The sequence below is a fragment of the Pseudorasbora parva genome, chromosome 12, assembly GCF_024679245.1.
Source record: "Pseudorasbora parva isolate DD20220531a chromosome 12, ASM2467924v1, whole genome shotgun sequence".
Taxonomy (NCBI): domain Eukaryota; kingdom Metazoa; phylum Chordata; class Actinopteri; order Cypriniformes; family Gobionidae; genus Pseudorasbora; species Pseudorasbora parva.
This window is the reverse complement of record NC_090183.1, coordinates 4,709,146-4,727,521: the sequence shown is the minus strand read 5'-3', so window position 1 is coordinate 4,727,521 and position 18,376 is coordinate 4,709,146. Positions and strand designations below refer to the sequence as shown.

The 18,376-nt window shown below is 40.0% G+C and overlaps 1 protein-coding gene across 1 annotated transcript in view; it reads left to right on the top strand.

The window, feature by feature from the left end:
- plxna1b (plexin A1b) overlaps positions 1 to 18,376 on the top strand; it is a 150,535-nt gene that overhangs the window by 88,572 nt on the left and 43,587 nt on the right. The window contains exons 9-10 of the mRNA XM_067458837.1: positions 1,917 to 2,031; positions 13,900 to 14,100. Coding sequence (XP_067314938.1) covers positions 1,917 to 2,031; positions 13,900 to 14,100 — 316 coding nt within the window. The remainder of the gene's footprint in view (positions 1 to 1,916; positions 2,032 to 13,899; positions 14,101 to 18,376) is intronic.

The window sequence follows — 18,376 nt, the reverse complement described above, 5'->3', positions numbered from 1 at the left end:
ATTAACCACTGGAAACGTGTTGGAAAAGCTTACTTTTAGGGTTATTTTTGTAGAACAAGGATTGTGGCTGTATCAATCATTATAACTCATATTTTGAGATGTATTTATATTTGAAGACTTCAGTGTAAAAGAGGCCATGCTATGCCCTTTTTCAAAGTCCTGATTTTGTACTAGAACAGCTTTTCATGCTTGATGTTCATTATTTTTCTCGTATTCTCCATTGTTGCAGCTCCTCTCTTCCCAGTCTGTCAGTAACGCTCTGTTTACTTCCTGTCTTTATGAAGCCCCTCCTTCTGAAAAGCATAATGCTCTGATTGGTCGGCTGGACCAGTGTGTTGTGATTGGTCAAGTGCTTTGAACGCGTTTTGGAAATGTCCCGCCCCTTACCATAACTTTCAGTTTCAACACAATTCTAACTAACTCAACCAGGCCCCGCCCCTTTATTCTGCTTGTAAATTATTTAAATGAGGAATATTGTGACTTGTTCGTTCCCAGAAGAAAACTCAAGACTGTAATGGAGGCGTTTCAGGGAGTTCAGAAACAGCGGCTCTGATATAATAACACCCACTGGAGGGACTTTGAGCTTTGCAGATCTTTTTAGCAAAACTAAAGCAAGATCCTCAGTACTCATCACAGTAATCGAATCCATACCCAGTACACAGCAGTTCATCATGTTGAACATGTACGTCGGTCCATCATGGACTTTTCATTCCTCTGCCCTGACTAAGTAATCATCACACTGTGACATTAACATTTAAAGATATTCAGTCTTTACAGTCTTTATTTGTGTGTTCTTGCATATCTCAGACATGTTGTGTTTTCACCTGCATCCATTTGTTCTCCATCACAGCAACCCTCTCGATTTATTCATGCTGATTAGCAGATTATGCGTCTCTGGAGATGCAGCATTAACAAACTGACAAATGGCGTCTCGATGGGGGATCATTACCTACACAAACACACAAACGCACACACTCAACCGCATGTGCTTGTGTTTCCTCATGGGATTCAGAGATGCAACAATTATGCACAAGAATCCTTCAATGCTTTTGCTTAAAACACACACAATGCTCGGCATGATTTAGATCTTTAAAGAAATGAAATTTCTGTTATCCGATAGCCCCCCTCTAAATATATGCATGTTTTTATTAGACTTTTAGGACTGATCTGATAACACAATCTGATCCTCAGAGAGGTTAAAATCATCGTAAATGCTGATACCAGATTTCATTAAGCAATCATTTCTCAACTCGGATTGGACAGCTGCTCTCAACGCTGCAGATGATTGGTCAATCAGACTCAGCACTTGAAACCAATATGAGGTCAGAGCTCTTTGTCCTAAAGCATCAATTAATGTCACTGAGTGAACAAATTGCTGGACTTAATACTGAATAATTGAAACAAATGGCTTAGTATTGCAGTCAGAACAGAAGCCTCAGATGGTTTTGTGTCTGCGAGAGTCAGCTGAGAGAGACGCTTCAATCGGATTAAAAATGAGCATGTGTGTGTGCTTTATATTTTGCCATCTATATGTAGTGATCAAGGTACGCACCCTTAGAACGCAGCTGCGTATGTAGGCAGTGCACTTTTTTGTCTTTCTATCTCTCTCTCTCTCTTTTCTTATCTACTCTTGTCAAGTTTTAATGGGAAATCCTCGTCTCTTTGATCGCTCTCTCTCTCTCTCTCTCTCTCTCTCTCTCTCTCTCTTTTGTCATCACTTTCGTTCTTAAACCGGAGACACCTAATAAAGTGGATCTTTGTGAGGGAATGAGGGATGATTTCACACAGTTTCATGGGCAGAATGAGAGCATGTGAGGTCAAAGCGCAAGGAGACACACAGAGCGGTGTGGTTTCTCACTGTATAGTGTGTTTTCGGGGTTGATTCTCACCTGTGTCTCGTGTCTGTTCTCTTCCAGGTGCTTGTCCTGTGTGAACGGCTCGTTCCCCTGTCACTGGTGTAAATACAGGCATTTGTGCACGCAGAACGCCAACGACTGCTCCTTCCAGGAGGGACGTGTGAACATGTCAGAGGTGAGAAACGCATCACTTACTAAAATTACTGCTCACAACTCTTCAAAAGTTTGGGGTTGGTAAGATTTTGTAATGTTTTTGAAAGAACTTTACGAGTGTCTCTTGCTCACCAAGGCTGCATTTATTTGATCAAAAATGCACTATTTTAAAAACTGTAAAATATTATTACAAGTTAAGATGCTTTTTTTTTGTATGTGAATGTATGTATGTTAAAAAATTTGCTTAATTCCTGTGATCAAAGCGTTTTTTTTCTGTGATCAATGCAGAATTTTCAGCATCATTACTTCAGTCTTCAGTGTCACATGATCCTTCAGATATCATACGAATATGAGGATTTGCTGCTCAAGAAACATTTCTGTTTTGCTGCTTCATATGTTTGAGGAAACTGTGAAACATTTTTTCTAAAGATTCTTTAATGAATAAAAAGTTCAAAAGAACAGCATTCATTTAAATTATTGTATTAAATAATTAATTAATATTGACTTAATATAATGTATTATTTACTATTTAATTTATATATATTTAAAAAGTAATAGCAGCATTAATATTTATTAAAAGAATTAAATAAAAATCTTAATCACCTCAAACTTTTGAATGGTTGTATAACTAATTATTGAACTTTAAAAAAATTGATATTACTCTCATCCTGCATTTTTTTTTCCCGCAAACAGCCTCAAATTTCTTTATGAAAATGCTAACGTCATCATGAAATTATATTTGGCTCTATTAACTTAGTACAATGTGTATTAAGAGAGTAGATGGAAGAAATTCCTTATGATGCATCCAATCGATTAGGATGAACAAAAGAAAGCCCCGCCCATTTTCTCCTCATTAAATATCTAGTTTCAGTTGTAAATGCATCTCACTAGTGTTGCACAATGCAAGTATAATGGGTTACAAACTGCATTTCACATTGAGTTTAAACGTCAAATATGTTCTAACTGACTGAGATGCCATTGATTTGTTCTCGCTTTCATGGAGTTGACACTGGAAACCTGATGAATCCCGGCTGGTTAGGACACTAACCGGTGTGTTTATCTCTCTCATGTGATCGGTCATGGTTCCTCCTCCTCCTGCATGTCTGTCCTCAGATTTTCACTCACGAGAAACTTGATCTGTTGTACTGAACGAGCGAGATAAGACGAGAGAGTCCGGTCATCATGACGACAGAGCCGCTCACTCATTGGCTGATACGAGTCCATTGGGAATCTCCCATAATTCTGTGTTTTAAGAGCCTGTAAGAGAGCAGATGAAATGCACTCATTTCCTCTAATAGACACCAGATGTGTGCGAGGGAGAAAGTGTGAGTGAAGCGAGGGGAGTGAGAAAGTTCTGGCACTAACGTGGGAGATTACATTATAGATGTGACGCCATGTATTTTACAAACGCTGTAGCAGAGAGTGAGACCGTTTTCAGAAGCAGGGAAGAACCGTAATGAGGAGAGGTGGAAAATAAAATGAGGGGCGCGGGAAGGAAAGGCGTTGGCGTGTGTAACCGCGGCCGTCTGTGCCAGCTGGACGGCAGTTGTACCGCGGTTGCTTCTAGTTTTTCTTGTAGCAGCCGCTGACAGCACACAAATATAATGCGTGTTAAATGATGTTCTAGAAGGTTCCACAGCCACTCAGAACCCAGGCGGCAGATTCTAGGGTTCTTATCAATAAAGAGGCCTATTTTGCCTTTTTGCAAAGTCCTGATGTTGTTTTTGCCCTCTGCTAGAACAGGTTTTCATGCTTCAATGTTTTTCTCATATATTTTTCATTGTTGCATCTCCTCTCTTCCCAGTCTGTCAGTAACGCTCTGTCTAGTTCTTGTCTCTATGAAGCCCCTCCTTCTGAAAAGCAAAATGTGCTCTGATTGGTCGGCTGGACCCAGTAATCTTGAGCTTTCTTTCAGGAGCACACATAACTATTCCCAATTGAAATCATTTCCACCAAGGCATACACAAAAAAGGGGGTGGGGCCTGGTTGAGTTGGTGAGTTGTGTGTTGAATCTCTGTTATGGTAAGGGGTTGAGTTAGCTGTGTGTTGAAAGTCTTTTATGGACACAATAAGCTTGAGTAGCCATTGGCTAGTACATTTTTTATATTACTCGACAGACCTTTTACATGAAATGCATTAACAATGCGACTGCACAAAAATGTATACAAAAACATATTTGTATATTCATAACTTTATCTGTCTGAATTATTATTTTTATGGTTGCCTATGGATTTAATCTACTATTTCTTAGCAAATGGCCTTCTCTTGCCATTTGACTTCAACCATCTCTACAGCTGATGATGGATCAAACTGCTGACTCTGGGCCTTCTGTTGAAATGAGGATCGGGTCTGAAAGGCGAGAGGATGTGAGACTGCGGTGGACATCTGATTTTATTCTCTTTTGCGCACTGAAGGCCCTTTAGCAGTTAGCAGAGCTAATTTGGAGAACAAGAAGAATCTGAACAAGGACAAGAATGTTTTGCATCTCATCTCTGTAGGGTTGCTTCAGTAGCAGTGTCTGGTACAGGTCCAGGTAGGACTTGCCATGAAGACCATTAGACACTCTTCTTTTCAAGCGTCTCCATTCCCCAGGGATTTCTTCAACTTGACATCCAGATTGAACAAGCTTCTCTCTGAACCATTCAATGAGGACCTTCAGCTCCTTGTTGCCATACAACAGTTCAAGTTGCTTTCTGTCTTCAGGCCTCTTGTCATGGTTGAAAATTGCAAATGCTGACATCACAGCTTGTGCTTTTTGATCTTTGTTAACTCCAACCATGCTATCCAATTTAGCATGAAGGTGTTTCTCACAGGCTGAACATGCATGCTCCATCTGTTGTCTCAGATTGTCTATCAGATTGTCTCTCAAATCAGTGCCCTGAGAGGTTGTGGTATGAACACCAGGTGTTTGCTTTTCCAGACACTGTGTGATGAAAGTTTCCAGCATACCATCTGGAAAAGGGTTGGTTTTCGTGTAGTCAAGACTGGTCAAACAGCTCTCCACTGCAGCAACAGCACTTGGTAGGATAACGTCTGCTTTATGTAGAGTCTGACTTAATGTTGCTATCTCTTGTTGCACATTAGCCAGGAAATGACAATAAGCAACAAACTGCAGATTTAAGGTTTTGAAAACTTTTTTCCTTCCCCCAGCAATGTCAGCATTGTGACTGGTCTGGGCCAAATTCTCCACGTGAATAGCAACAGCTGCATACTGTCCAGCTTGGCTCACAAGATCATCTTTTCCTTATGTGACGTCTCGATCACAGAGATGTCACATGATTAACTGGCAACCCATCATGTAAATACCTGTCACAGATAGCTTCATTTTCTGTCACATAAGAATCTGTTTGCACCATCAATCATGACTGATATGTAGTGGGAATCTTTTACTTATTTACCTCTATATTCTGTAAATCTGCTGCAATGTTTGAAACTAGCTAGCATAACGAACATCATCATCATACGGGTCTCAGGGTCTTTGCTTGAAGCCATCACGCTATCAGGACCAGCTGCATGTGGTTTGCTGTTTGAGTGTGCTGTGAGATTTTCTGAATCTGCATGACCCTGAAACAAATCTCCGTTTTACCGGCCAAGCCAGGTTTTCTACTGCAGTACTTGAATGTCATCACATCTTCATACAAAAGCCAATTAAAGTCCGACAGCCACTGAGTTTGAAACTTTCACTTTTCCATTAAACTTTTGGATTTAGAATGCACAATCTTTTCTGCCACATTAACCGTGCTTGGCCAAGGTTCGCCTGCACATTCACCATCTTCTGTCAGCGCAGAACTGGACTCTTTCATTTTCTTTGTACTTGAAAACAAAACGTTCTCAAGCGTTTTCTGGTCAGACTGGAATTTTTGCTTTTTAGCATTTATTTGTATTCACAGTACAAGAAGAAAGATGACTGTTTAAATCTAATGCATCAATTCTCTCAACACAGGATATATAGCCTATCTCTTTCTCTCATGTTGAGTACGCTTGGCATGTGTGAGAGAATGCGACAGAGGGCGCTCTCAGCTATGTTAGCGGGCTGAGCAGGAATTGAAATTATATCTACGCTAAACTTATTCTTTGCATCTAAATCTGAAAATTCACTAGCCATTGGCTAACTTAAGACATTATTTTGTCGCCTAGTGGGAAATTTACTCGCATATGCAAGCGTTTTACTCGCATTGTAGAGGGTTGATAATGGTTAAGGGCGTGGCATGGTTGTGTTAGCTTAGTTGTGTGTTGAAACCAAGCGGCTGCCTCCCCCGGGTTTTTCTTGAAGCCAATATGGAAGTAATGTAAACTGCATTTCCTCAACTGGCCACTAGGGACAGGCTCCAGAAGGGAGCAGAATCTCATTGAGCCCCATGTTAAAATGCCCAACCTCAGCACAGAAAAACATGTTTACAGCCTGGTACAAATTGTGGTTTTGGTCGACACGGTTGATTTTGCCCTTCATGACAACTGCGAGGGGGGTGAATTTTCATTCACTCATTCATTAACAGCTTTAAAATTCTGCATAATTAAGGGCCTGGCCACTTTGAGTGACAGGTGGATAGCCAAGTATCCGCTGTCTGTTAGTCATCACGTCACCTCAGCTCCGCCCACATCACGCCTCTTTGCCCATTTTCTGTTATCCAGGCGTGATGCGAGATGACGAGCTGCTTTACGCTTTAGAACTGCTCTTAAGAACCCTATGGGTGACGTCACGGACACTACATCCATATTTTTTTTTTACAGTCTATGGTTGAAACTCACGGTTATGATGAGGGGCGGGGCCTGGTTGAGTGAGTTATTTGTGTGTTGAAACTCACGGTTATGGTAAGGGGCGTCGCCTGGTTGAGCGAGTTAGTTGTGTGTTGAAACTCACGGTTCTGATAAGGGGCGGGGCCTGGTTGAGCGAGTTAGTTGTGTGTTGAAACTCAAGGTTATGGTAAGGGGCGGGGCCTGGTTGAGTGAGTTAGTTGTGTGTTGAAACTCAAGGTTATGGTAAGGGGCGTCACCTGGTTGAGTGAGATGAGTGTGTTTTGAAACTCAAGGTTATGATAAGGGGCAGGGCCTGGTTGAGTGAGTAAGTTGTGTGTTGAAACTCAAGGTTATTGTAAGGGGCGTGGCCTGGTTGAGCGAGTTAGTTGTGTGTTGAAACTCAAGGTTATGGTAAGGGGCGTCGCCTGGTTGAGCAAGTTAGTTGTGTGTTGAAACTCACGGTTCTGATAAGGGGCGGGGCCTGGTTGAGCGAGTTAGTTGTGTGTTGAAACTCAAGGTTATGGTAAGGGGCGGGGCCTGGTTGAGTGAGTTAGTTGTGTGTTGAAACTCAAGGTTATGGTAAGGGGCGGGGCCTGGTTGAGTGAGATAAGTGTGTGTTGAAACTCAAGTTTATGATAAGGAGCGTGGCCTGGTTGAGCGAGTTAGTTGTGTGTTGAAACTCAAGGTTATGGTAAGGGGCGGGGCCTGGTTGAGCGAGTTAGTTGTGTGTTGAAACTCAAGGTTATGGTAAGGGGCGGGGCCTGGTTGAGTGAGTTATTTGTGTGTTGAAACTCAAGGTTATGGTAAGGGGCGTCACCTGGTTGAGCAAGTTAGTTGTGTGTTGAAACTCAAGGTTATGGTAAGGGGCGGGGCCTGGTTGAGTGAGTTAGTTGTGTGTTGAAACTCAAGGTTATGGTAAGGGGCGTGGCCTGGTTGAGCAAGTTAGTTGTGTGTTGAAACTCAAGGTTATGGTAAGGGGCGTGGCCTGGTTGAGCAAGTTAGTTGTGTGTTGAAACTCAAGGTTATGGTAAGGGGCGTGGCCTGGTTGAGCAAGTTAGTTGTGTGTTGAAACTCAAGGTTATGGTAAGGGGCGGGGCCTGGTTGAGCAAGTTAGTTGTGTGTTGAAACTCAAGGTTATGGTAAGGGGCGTGGCCTGGTTGAGCAAGTTAGTTGTGTGTTGAAACTCAAGGTTATGGTAAGGGGCGGGGCCTGGTTGAGTGAGTTAGTTGTGTGTTGAAACTCAAGGTTATGGTAAGGGGCGTGGCCTGGTTGAGCAAGTTAGTTGTGTGTTGAAACTCAAGGTTATGGTAAGGGGCGGGGCCTGGTTGAGTGAGTTAGTTGTGTGTTGAAACTCAAGGTTATGGTAAGGGGCGTGGCCTGGTTGAGCGAGTTAGTTGTGTGTTGAAACTCAAGGTTATGGTAAGGGGCGTCACCTGGTTGAGTGAGTTAGTTGTGTGTGGCAATAACTAGGCTACTCAAGATTTTGCTTTAGTATAATTTTCGGGACAGTTAGGGCCAGATTCGGGACAACAGTGTAGATTTCGGGACTGTCCCGAATTTTTCGGGATGTCTGGTCACCCTAGTGTCACATGATGCTTTAGTTATTATAGGCTAATTAAGTTACTGGTGATTTTATTTACCCTTCAAAGCCAAGTTTGACTTCTCACATATTTTACTGTCTGTTCCTTCACTTTTCCTGTCACGTCGCACAGCTTTTCCTTGTGTAAGATTCTTTCTTATCTACTGACCTCTTTTCTTGGGTGTGAGCGAATAACTAGACAAGTGACAGCTGGTTAAAGTCGAGATGATAGAAGTGAATGTTCTCCGGCAGGAGTTTTATCACATACATGCAGTGAAACACGGCAGTCGTCATGACTACAGCACTAATTACAGCGTCTGCATTCCAGAGAGACCTTGAAAACGGGTCGTGTGTGGCCTTTGATGTCACCCCTGAACCTATTACCCACAATTCTCTGCTCCAATCCTGTTGTTTTCGCCTTTGTTCACCCATTTTTCCTCTATTCCTTGCTCCTTTCTTCTCAGTTCATATCCACCACACTGTTTTATCTCCCCCGCCGCTCCCGTCTATGTAATATTCATCGCTGGGATGCATTGGGCAGCTGAAGCACAGATCTAATCCACTTTCAATAATTAAACCAGAGGAGTATGGAGAGAGAGAGAGAGAGAGAGAGAGAGAGAGAGAGAGAGAGAGAAAGAAAGAGAAGGAGGTGCAGAGAAATTACTTTATCAAACTGATTACTTCCTCTCTTGTCTTCCTTCTCACTTTCACTTTCTTTGTTCTTGGCGGCCAGCACGCATTCTCTCACGCTTCCCCCTCCTTCCATCGCTTTTATAGTTATATGCATCCCTTCTTATTTTTAGCCTGTTGTCTACCCTTTAGCTCTGCTCCTGCTGCCTACCTAGACCGTATTTTTAGGCCTTGTTGGCGCTCCGGATGCGGAGAATGCCAGAAGATATGCAGCAGCTCTGTGCTGTCTTGTAAGATAACTGGTTTTGGGGCGATTTCTAAAACTGAATCACATTGTATCCTTCACAGAAGAGATTGTCCCAGAATGCATCGTGTTGAATCATGAATCATGCTGCATTCCAGTGCGAATGCTCATATCACACGAGTAATGCCTGTGTCACAATTACCGATGGTAAACCTGTCGGGAGTTGGACAAAATTTGTGTCAAGTGAATCATGGCTCATGGAAAGTCTTTGGTTTCAGCGCTATCTTTATACTAGTATTTATTTATATTTTAAATAAGCTTGAATTTTTCAGTTTAGTTTTAGTAATTTTGTTTTGTGCATTTTGTTATTTTAATTAGCATTTTTATTTTTTAATATTCCTATTTTGCTTGTGTTTTTCGTTCAGTTTGAATTATATTATGTATTAATATTTTAAATTAGCTTGTATATTTATATATTTCCATTTTTTTAGTATTTTTTGTGCATTTGTCATGAGTTTTTTAAAAATATTTTTATTTAGATTTATTTAGATTTTTTCAGTGTTTGTTGTATTATTTATTCATAATTTAAATCTACTTGTATTTTAAATTTAATTTAAATTTAATTTAAATTATTATTTCAGTTTTATTTATTATTTTTCAATTAGCTTTTAAATTAATATTTTCAATATTCATTTTAGTTTGTTTTTGTGTATTCGTCATTTTTATTAGTTTCATTTTTTCAAATATACATTTCTGTTTAGTTTTCGCTTAAGAATTTTTTTATTTCAGTAAGTTGCCAAAACAATACTTCTAATTTTCTTGAATCTAATTTTCTAATGTCCTTTATAAGTTTTTTTATCTAATTTATATATTGCATTTTATTTCAGCTTTATTTGAATCAGTGACAGTGATTTTTAATGCCTTTAGTTTTAGTTTTAGCATCTTGCCTTTTTACTGACCAAACTTGTAAGCAGGAACTTCCCATGGGATTCTGAAGGCAGCAAAATTCATCCGAGTTGCGTAGACAGAGCCTAGAGAAATGTTGGCTTTCTTGGTTTAATATGAAAAAGTAATTTCATTTTACCTAGTGTTTGTGTGTGCTCTTTAGATTTAGTTCAGCAACATGCTAACGACACACATCCCGTGTTAATAGAGTCTCTTCATAATCATATCAGGGTGTGTTTGCGACGGGATGCTGTCTTTGAAGGCAGCTCACTAGGGAACAGTGTGAAGATGGGTAATCACATACAGAAGAGCTCTGACATCTAAACGACGTTTGCTTTCCATTCAATTTAACACAGAAATATTTAAATGAGGCCATTTAATTTCAATAAATTGAATTTAAACATTTAAATTAGTTCAGCACAATGACTTGAGAATGATCAGTGGGTTTCTGATGGCCTTCTTCAAGTCGCATTATGGCTCATTTTCCATTTATTGCACGAGGCTGTTGTGAAAGTGGATTTTATGGTGCTTGTGCTTTGGGCCGCTGGAAAGAAGTGAATATGGGAGTTGCTCTGCCCTACTTACTGGAAGAAATATGAATGTTTTACAGTGGGAGAGATGATAATTTAGGATCAGATATGGCATTGTTAAAGAAAAAAACAATTATCTTTAAACAACTTTTGCTGCCGTATTAATAACTCCGTTTGTGTTCACTTCTGTTCAAACGTTTGCAATTGGTTAGATTTTTTAATGTTTTCAGTCTCTTTTGACTACCAAACCTGCATTTGTTTGATAAAAAATACAGTAAAAAGTTATATTTTGAAATATTATTACAGTGTAAAATAGCTGTTTATAAAATAGCGGTATATATAAAAATGTCATTAATCACTGTGATCAAAGCAGAATTTTCTAAAATGCTGATTTGCTGCTCAAGAAACATTTCTGATTATGCTGCTTCATATTTTTGTGGAAATTTTTTAGGATTCTTTGCATTTATTTAAAATAGAATCTTTTGTAATATTATGAATGTTGCTTTTGATCAATGTAATGCATCCTTGCTGAATAAAACACAATCTTCCTGATCTCAAACATTTGAAAGTCATGATTGTTGTTTGGACATTTCGAGCTCAAGCTTTGCTTTCTGCAGAAGACCAAAAATATTAGGGTTTTTACCAACTCAGATGAAGAGCAAACATCCTTCCCTTGCCTTAACCATCTCCTTCCTCATTTCCATCTGTGAAGTTGCTGTGGTTGAAATCCTCTTTGAGTGGATGGCTGACTGGTCGCTCTGTGGTCAGTCTTTACGCTAAATAAGCACAATACAAGAAACCAGCGCTGTTAACAAAAATACTGTCAGCTTACGGATGAAATCAGTAAGTTCAGGTCCTTTGGTTTGAGGAGGAATCTCCACACCTGGATCCAGTGATTTCCTGCTCTTGATCTCAGTGAGACTCATGAGTGCTGCATTAAGAGTTTCATTTATCAGAGAGAGCTTATGAGATCTTATTCTCTATCAGATTGGAATAACTACTTCCTCTGCTCTGTTTCAGTTCTCTGTTCTCCTACCAGACTCACAGCTGATACTCTATTTTTTGGTGTTTATACATAACTAGCGCTTTTCTATGCCTGTGGAGTATCTTCTGTCCTCTCATTTTTCCATTCTTTGTGCTTGTTGACGTGCAGCATTACCGGTTGAATCTGTCACATGTTGTATAAATAATAATTTTCTGCCAGTACATTATCCAGTAATTTTACAGACATTTCCGTTGACCCTTAAAACACAAACTAATGCAATGTGTAATTCAAAATACAGGTAAAACACCTGTAAAAAAACAATATGGAAAATTCCTTCATATTTATATATGTATAGTATATATGCATAGTATATTGTGCCCTATTTTTACTGAATAAAAAAATGACAGTGTACTTTATAATAACTGCATGATATGAATCTTAGTTAAGCATTAGTAAATGGTTAAATCATTATTTATAAAGCATTAATAGACATTTATATTTATAGATACAGAAGTTAAAACATTTATTCTTGATTTATAAGCAAATATATAATGTGTTCAATAATTGTATTTTTATACTTTATTAATAAGTATTACATTATTTACAAACCAGTTTTTAGGTGTTAAAAGTGGTTCATAAGATCATTTTGAAAATGTATGTAAATGATTACTAAACGATTTAAATGTACATTTGATCATTTAATAAATGCATTATTAAAGGGGTGGTTGATGTATGAGTTGACTTTTTTAACATGTGTTAGTGTGTAATGTTGCTGTTTGAGCATAAACAACATCTGCAAAGTAACAATGCTCAACGTTCAAAGCTAAGGGAGATATTTACTTAAAGAAATGGCTTTTTTAGGACTACAACAAACGGCTGGTAGGGACTACACAAACTTCTTCCCGGGTTAGTGACATCACTAAACCTGACATTTACATAATCCTGCCCCGGGAACACACAACAAAAGGGGTGAGATTATCATGACAGAATATACTTATGCTAATGACTTGAAGATAGTTAACTCCACATCAGCTACTTAAATTCATCAAATAACCATTCAGAAACGTCCTGTCTCATTCTACATGTTGCCAATTCTTATTGAATCTCTTCGTTATTGTCCAACTCCAGTTTGAACATAAAATGCTGAACAGTTTCATTGCCTGCGTGTATAATCAGAGCTAACTGGAGTTCTTGAAGCTCTGCCCGTAAGCAGCAGCTCATTTGCATTTAAAGGGACACATAAACGGCACAATGATCTGTGGGGTATTTTGAGCTAAAACTTCACATACACACTCTGGGGACGTTAGAGACTTATCAACCTCCCCTTTAACCTGTATTCCCAATGTCATTTAGGATTAATTAAGGAAGGTATCAAATATTTAGTAGTCAGTTAACAATTTTTATGAGCTCATCTAAAGTGAGAACTATTTTTGCCTTTTTAAAGTGTATACAAAAAAAAAAATTTAAAGGCAACGAGATGAAGGAAACAAGCTAATTGTATAAACTGCTTATTAATGTCTATTAATGATTCATAAATAATGAATGAACTGTTTACTAATGCTTAACTAATGATTCATAGCATGCAGTTATTATTAAGTGTTATCAAATGACTTTTTGAACTTTGTTCATCAGTGAATTCTGGGGGAAAAAATTAACACGGTCTTCACTAAAATATGAAACATTTTAACACTGATAAAAAAAGTGTTCGGTGCAGCAAATTTGAATGATTTCTGAAGGATCATGTGACACAGAAGACTGGAGAAATTGAGCTTTGATCACAGGAATAAATGACATTTTAACATATATTCACATAGAAAAAAATGCTTTTTCAATTGTAATATTTTATGGTTTTTACTGTATTTTCGATTAAATTAATACAGCTTTGGTGAGCAAACAGACTCAAAACTAGGTCTTTTAAACAGGCGTGGTGTGGGACTCGACTTATCTGACTCATGTTTTATTCCTCAAGTGTTTTCACACACACGCACACGCACACACACACAGAAGTGAGGTATTCTGGGACGCTCTCCAGATAAGCGTCCAGCTCGTTTCTCCTTCAGGTCTTTTCGTGACGTTGCTCCATATGTTCCCCATCAGGCTTGTTTAACCAAATGTCAAACATGTCCTGTGGTTTGGCTGACTGATGGTTCCATGTCCTTCCTGTGTTTTGTTGTTTTAATAAGAATAATTTCCCTGTTTGGGTCAGCTGATGATAACAGATTTCCATCTTTCTTTTACAGGATTGTCCTCAGATTCTGCCGTCCACTCAGATCTACGTTCCCGTCGGTGTCCCGAAGCCCATCACGCTGTCGGCCCGAAACCTTCCGCAGCCTCAGTCCGGTCAGAGGAACTACGAGTGCATTTTCCACATCCAGGGCGAGACGCACAGTGTGACGGCGCTGCGCTTCAACAGCTCCAGCATCCAGTGCCAGAAAACCACTGTGAGTTACACACACCGTCTCACTGGAGACTTCAGCACTCGACACGGCGACGTCACACTGACAAGCGCTGGTCTTTAAAGAACAAATGTTTATCGTGACACAAACATACAATATTTCATACTTGAGGTTTGGTGTACACGACCATTCAACAGTTTGGGGTCAGTATGCTGTTTTTATTTACTTGTATTCAGCGAGATTGCATTAAAATGATCTAAAGTGACTTTTACAAAGATTTTAAAACTTTCTATTTTTCAAAGAATCCTGAAAAATAAAAAGCATCACAGTTTTCATCACAAAGATATGAAGCAGCACAGCTTTTTAATCATTGATAATAATCAGAAGTATTTCTTGAGCAGTAAAACATCATATTGACATGAAGAGACTTCTTGTGAAAACATTAAAGTCTTACTGACGGCAAGCTATTGGCCGCATGTTTAATGTCCACTACAGCGCCTCATGTGGCAGTGCTCAGAATGCACCATGAACTTGACTTAAGGCACAATATGCACGATATTTGGATTAAAAGATAAAAAAACACTAAAGTAATGTTATATATTTTGTGTACTTACATTATCACAGATATTTTGAAGAATGTTTAAATCCAGAGAAATGAGCAATTTTAACCAGAACACGAACCTTGTCCGTGCGTCGCCGATCAATGACATCATATTTTCGATTTATGCTTTAATATATTATGGTTTTTTTTAGACAGGTGAGCAACTGTTTGGATACATTCATCCACAGAAAACGAATCATTGTTCATATCATATCTAATATGATAAACCACATTGCGTTACATAAATGAGCGGAAGAAGCGGAAGCGGCGACTGTGGCATAATAAAAGCCCTGCTGCTATCGAGACGCATTTCGCTCACGACTCTTATTAAAAATCGCTCATGTTCTGCTTCGTACTACAGTAACGTTAATAATCTCATCCATGAACATGATTTCTGCTCGAGTGCCGTCCCGATTCTTTTCCACCGGCCCGTCAATCCACGGTCAATCTTGCCATCATCAAGCTACGCTTTTGTTTTGAATAGGTGAACTCTAGCAGCGAAAAACTACATATCGTGCCTTTAATTGTGGTCCAAAACATTACAGATGTGATGTGAAATTGAGCTTGCTTGAGTCTTTGCAAACACGTCCTTGCATAGAGTAACTCGCAGTGAAATTGATCATCGCTGTATGCTGATATAATCTTCGCATTAACATCAGCAGTGCTGCATTGATTTGAAACCTTGACGGAAGTTTAGTCTGAATCCGATAGTCTAAATCAATGAGCTGAGCTCCTGTCACATGGTCATATCAGACACATGCATGTACATACAGACCTGCCAGCGTATGTGACACTACTGATAATGTGTGCTGGGTCTTAACAGATCAATAGAAAAATGAGAATGCTAATCTACTGTTGTGTGTGTCCGTGTGTGTGTCCGTGTGTGTCCGTGTGTGTGTGTGTGTGTGTGTGTGTCAGTGTGTGTGTGTGTGTCAGTGTGTGTGTGTGTGTCAGTGTGTGTGTGTGTGTGTGTCCGTGTGTGTCTGTCCTTGTTTATATTACATTGTGTGGACCAAATGTCCCCATAAGGATAGTAAAACCTAAGATCACCTACATTGTGGAGACCAGCCAGCAGTCTCCACTTTTCAAAATGCCTGTAAATCATACAGGAGGAGTTTTTTTTGGAAAGTAAAAATGCAGAATGTTTCCTGTGATGGGTAGGTTTAGGGCCATTGTAGGGGGAGAGAATGTACAGTTTGTACGGTATAAAAACCATTACGTCTAGGGAGAATCCACACAAAGATATGGACCAGACGTGTGTATGTTTGTCTGTGTGTCTCTGTGTGTGTCTGTGTCTCTCTGTGTCTCTGTGTGTCTCTGTCTGTCTGTCTCTGTCTGTCTCTGTGTGTCTATGTGTCTCTCTGTGTCTCTCTCTGTCTCTCTGTGTCTCTTTGTCTGTGTCTCTCTGTGTCTCTCTGTGTCTCTGTGTGTGTCTGTGTCTCTCTGTGTCTCTGTGTGTGTCTGTGTCTCTGTGTGCGTCTCTGTGTGTGTCTGTGTCTCTGTGTGCGTCTCTGTGTGTGTCTGTGTCTCTGTGTGTGTCTGTGTCTCTGTGTGTGTCTGTGTCTCTGTGTGTCTCTGTGTCTCTGTGTCTCTCTCTGTCTCTGTGTGTGTCTGTGTCTCTCTGTGTCTCTGTGTGTGTCTGTGTCTCTCTGTGTCTCTGTGTGTCTCTGTGTCTCTCTCTGTCTCTGTGTGTGTGTGTGTCTCTCTGTGTCTCTGTGTGTGTCTGTGTCTCTGTGTCTCTCTCTGTCTCTGTGTGTGTCTGTGTCTCTCTGTGTCTGTGTCTCTGTCTCTCTGTGTCTCTGTGTGTCTGTGTCTCTCTCTGTCTCTCTGTGTCTCTGTGTGTGTGTGTGTGTGTGTGTGTGTGTGTGTGTGTGTGTGTGTGTGTGTGTGTGTGTGTGTGTGTGTGTGTGTGTGGTGTGTGTGTGGTGTGTGTGTGGTGTGTGTGTGTGTGTGTGTTCTGGTTATTTATCCGAAGTGGGAAGATAAATGTGAACACATTGTTACAAACATACTTAATAACTGGCTCATTTATCTAATAAAAAGAATGCTAGATGAGAACAGTATTTATGTCCACACACACACACACACACACACACACACACACACACACACAGAGACAGTGTCTCATTGTTTTGTTGAAGCAGCACAGATGGTGAAGGATTCGTCCTGCTGTCCATTAGTTGAAAGCAGAAACTTATTTGGCCGAGTTTGAGCATTATAAACAGTCAGGCCTGTCTAGATGGGCGTGTGTTTTTGGACACAAGCTCTTCTTGTTGTCTGGATTTGGCTGTGTGTTTCTCTCTGGACGATACGGTTGTATTGTGTTATTGTGGTTTCCATCTGAAGGCTCTTCTTGCACCCTAGTGGTCAAAGCCGACCCAAAAACTGCATCAGCGTCACACACAAACTCTCTCCTCCTCTTCAGCCTCCTTCCTTGCGGCGTCTGAACCGCATCCAGACGCTCAGAGCTCTGATCGTGAGCTGGCGCTCGTATGCATGGGAAAACCACAGCTGACATTCCTCTGACTGGATACAGCTGCACATGGACAGCAGGAAGTGAGAGAGGCTCATGGGAAATGTGGTTTGAAGGGCCTGTCAAGTTAGATGATTACACATTTATTTCTGAGCTGAGTACCGGTATATACACCCTTTGCTCACCAAGGCGCAAAAATTACAATTACATTACAACAGTAAAGCCTTTGAAATATTATTTCAAATAGCTGTTTTCTATATGAATGTATTGTTAAAATGTCATGTATTCCTGCATTCAAAGCTACATTTTCTTCAGCATCATTACTCCAGTCTAGTATCACATGACATGATCCTTTAGAAATCATTCTAATATGAGGATTTGATACTCAAGAAACATTTCTGATTATTATCAGTGTTGAAAAGAGTGCTGCTTCAGATGTTTGTGAAAACATAGGCCTACATTTGTTTTAATAGCATAAAGTTAAAAATAACAGTTTATTTGAAACAGAAAACTTCATAAATGTCACTTGATAATGTTTGTGTCCTTGCTGAATAGAAGTATTAAGAATTTACACTATTTTGCCAAAAGTTTTGGGACACCTACCTTTACATGCACATGAACTTTAATGATATCCCATTCTTAATCTTCTTTGTAATATGGAGTTGAGCCACCCTTTGCAGCTCTAACAGCTTCAACTAGGTTTAGGAGTGTGTTTATGGACATTTTTGACCATTCTTCTAGAATTTGTGAGGTCAGGCACTGATGTTGGATGAGAAGGCCTGGCTCACTGTCTCCACTCTTATTCATCCCAAAGGTGTTTTATCGGGTTGAGGTCAGGACTCTGCTTAGGCCAATCATGTTCCTCCACACCCAAATCGCTCATCTATGTCTTTATGGACCTTGCTTTGTGCACCGGTGCGCAGTCATGTTAATACAGGAAGGCCCCCCCCCCCCCCCCCCCCACCTGTTCCCACAAAGTTGGGAGCATGAAATTGTCCAAAATGTCTTGGTATGCTGAAGCATTAAGAGTTCCTTTCACTGGAACTAAGAGGCCAAGCCACACCCCTGAAAAACAATCCCACGTCATAATCCCTCCTCCACCAAACTTTAAAATTGGGACAATGCAGTCAGGCATGTACTGTTCTCCTGGCAATTGCCTAACCTAGACTCGGTCATCAGTTTGCCAGACAGAGAAGCGTGATTGGTCACTCCAGAGAACACATCTCTACTGCTCTAGAGTCCAGTGG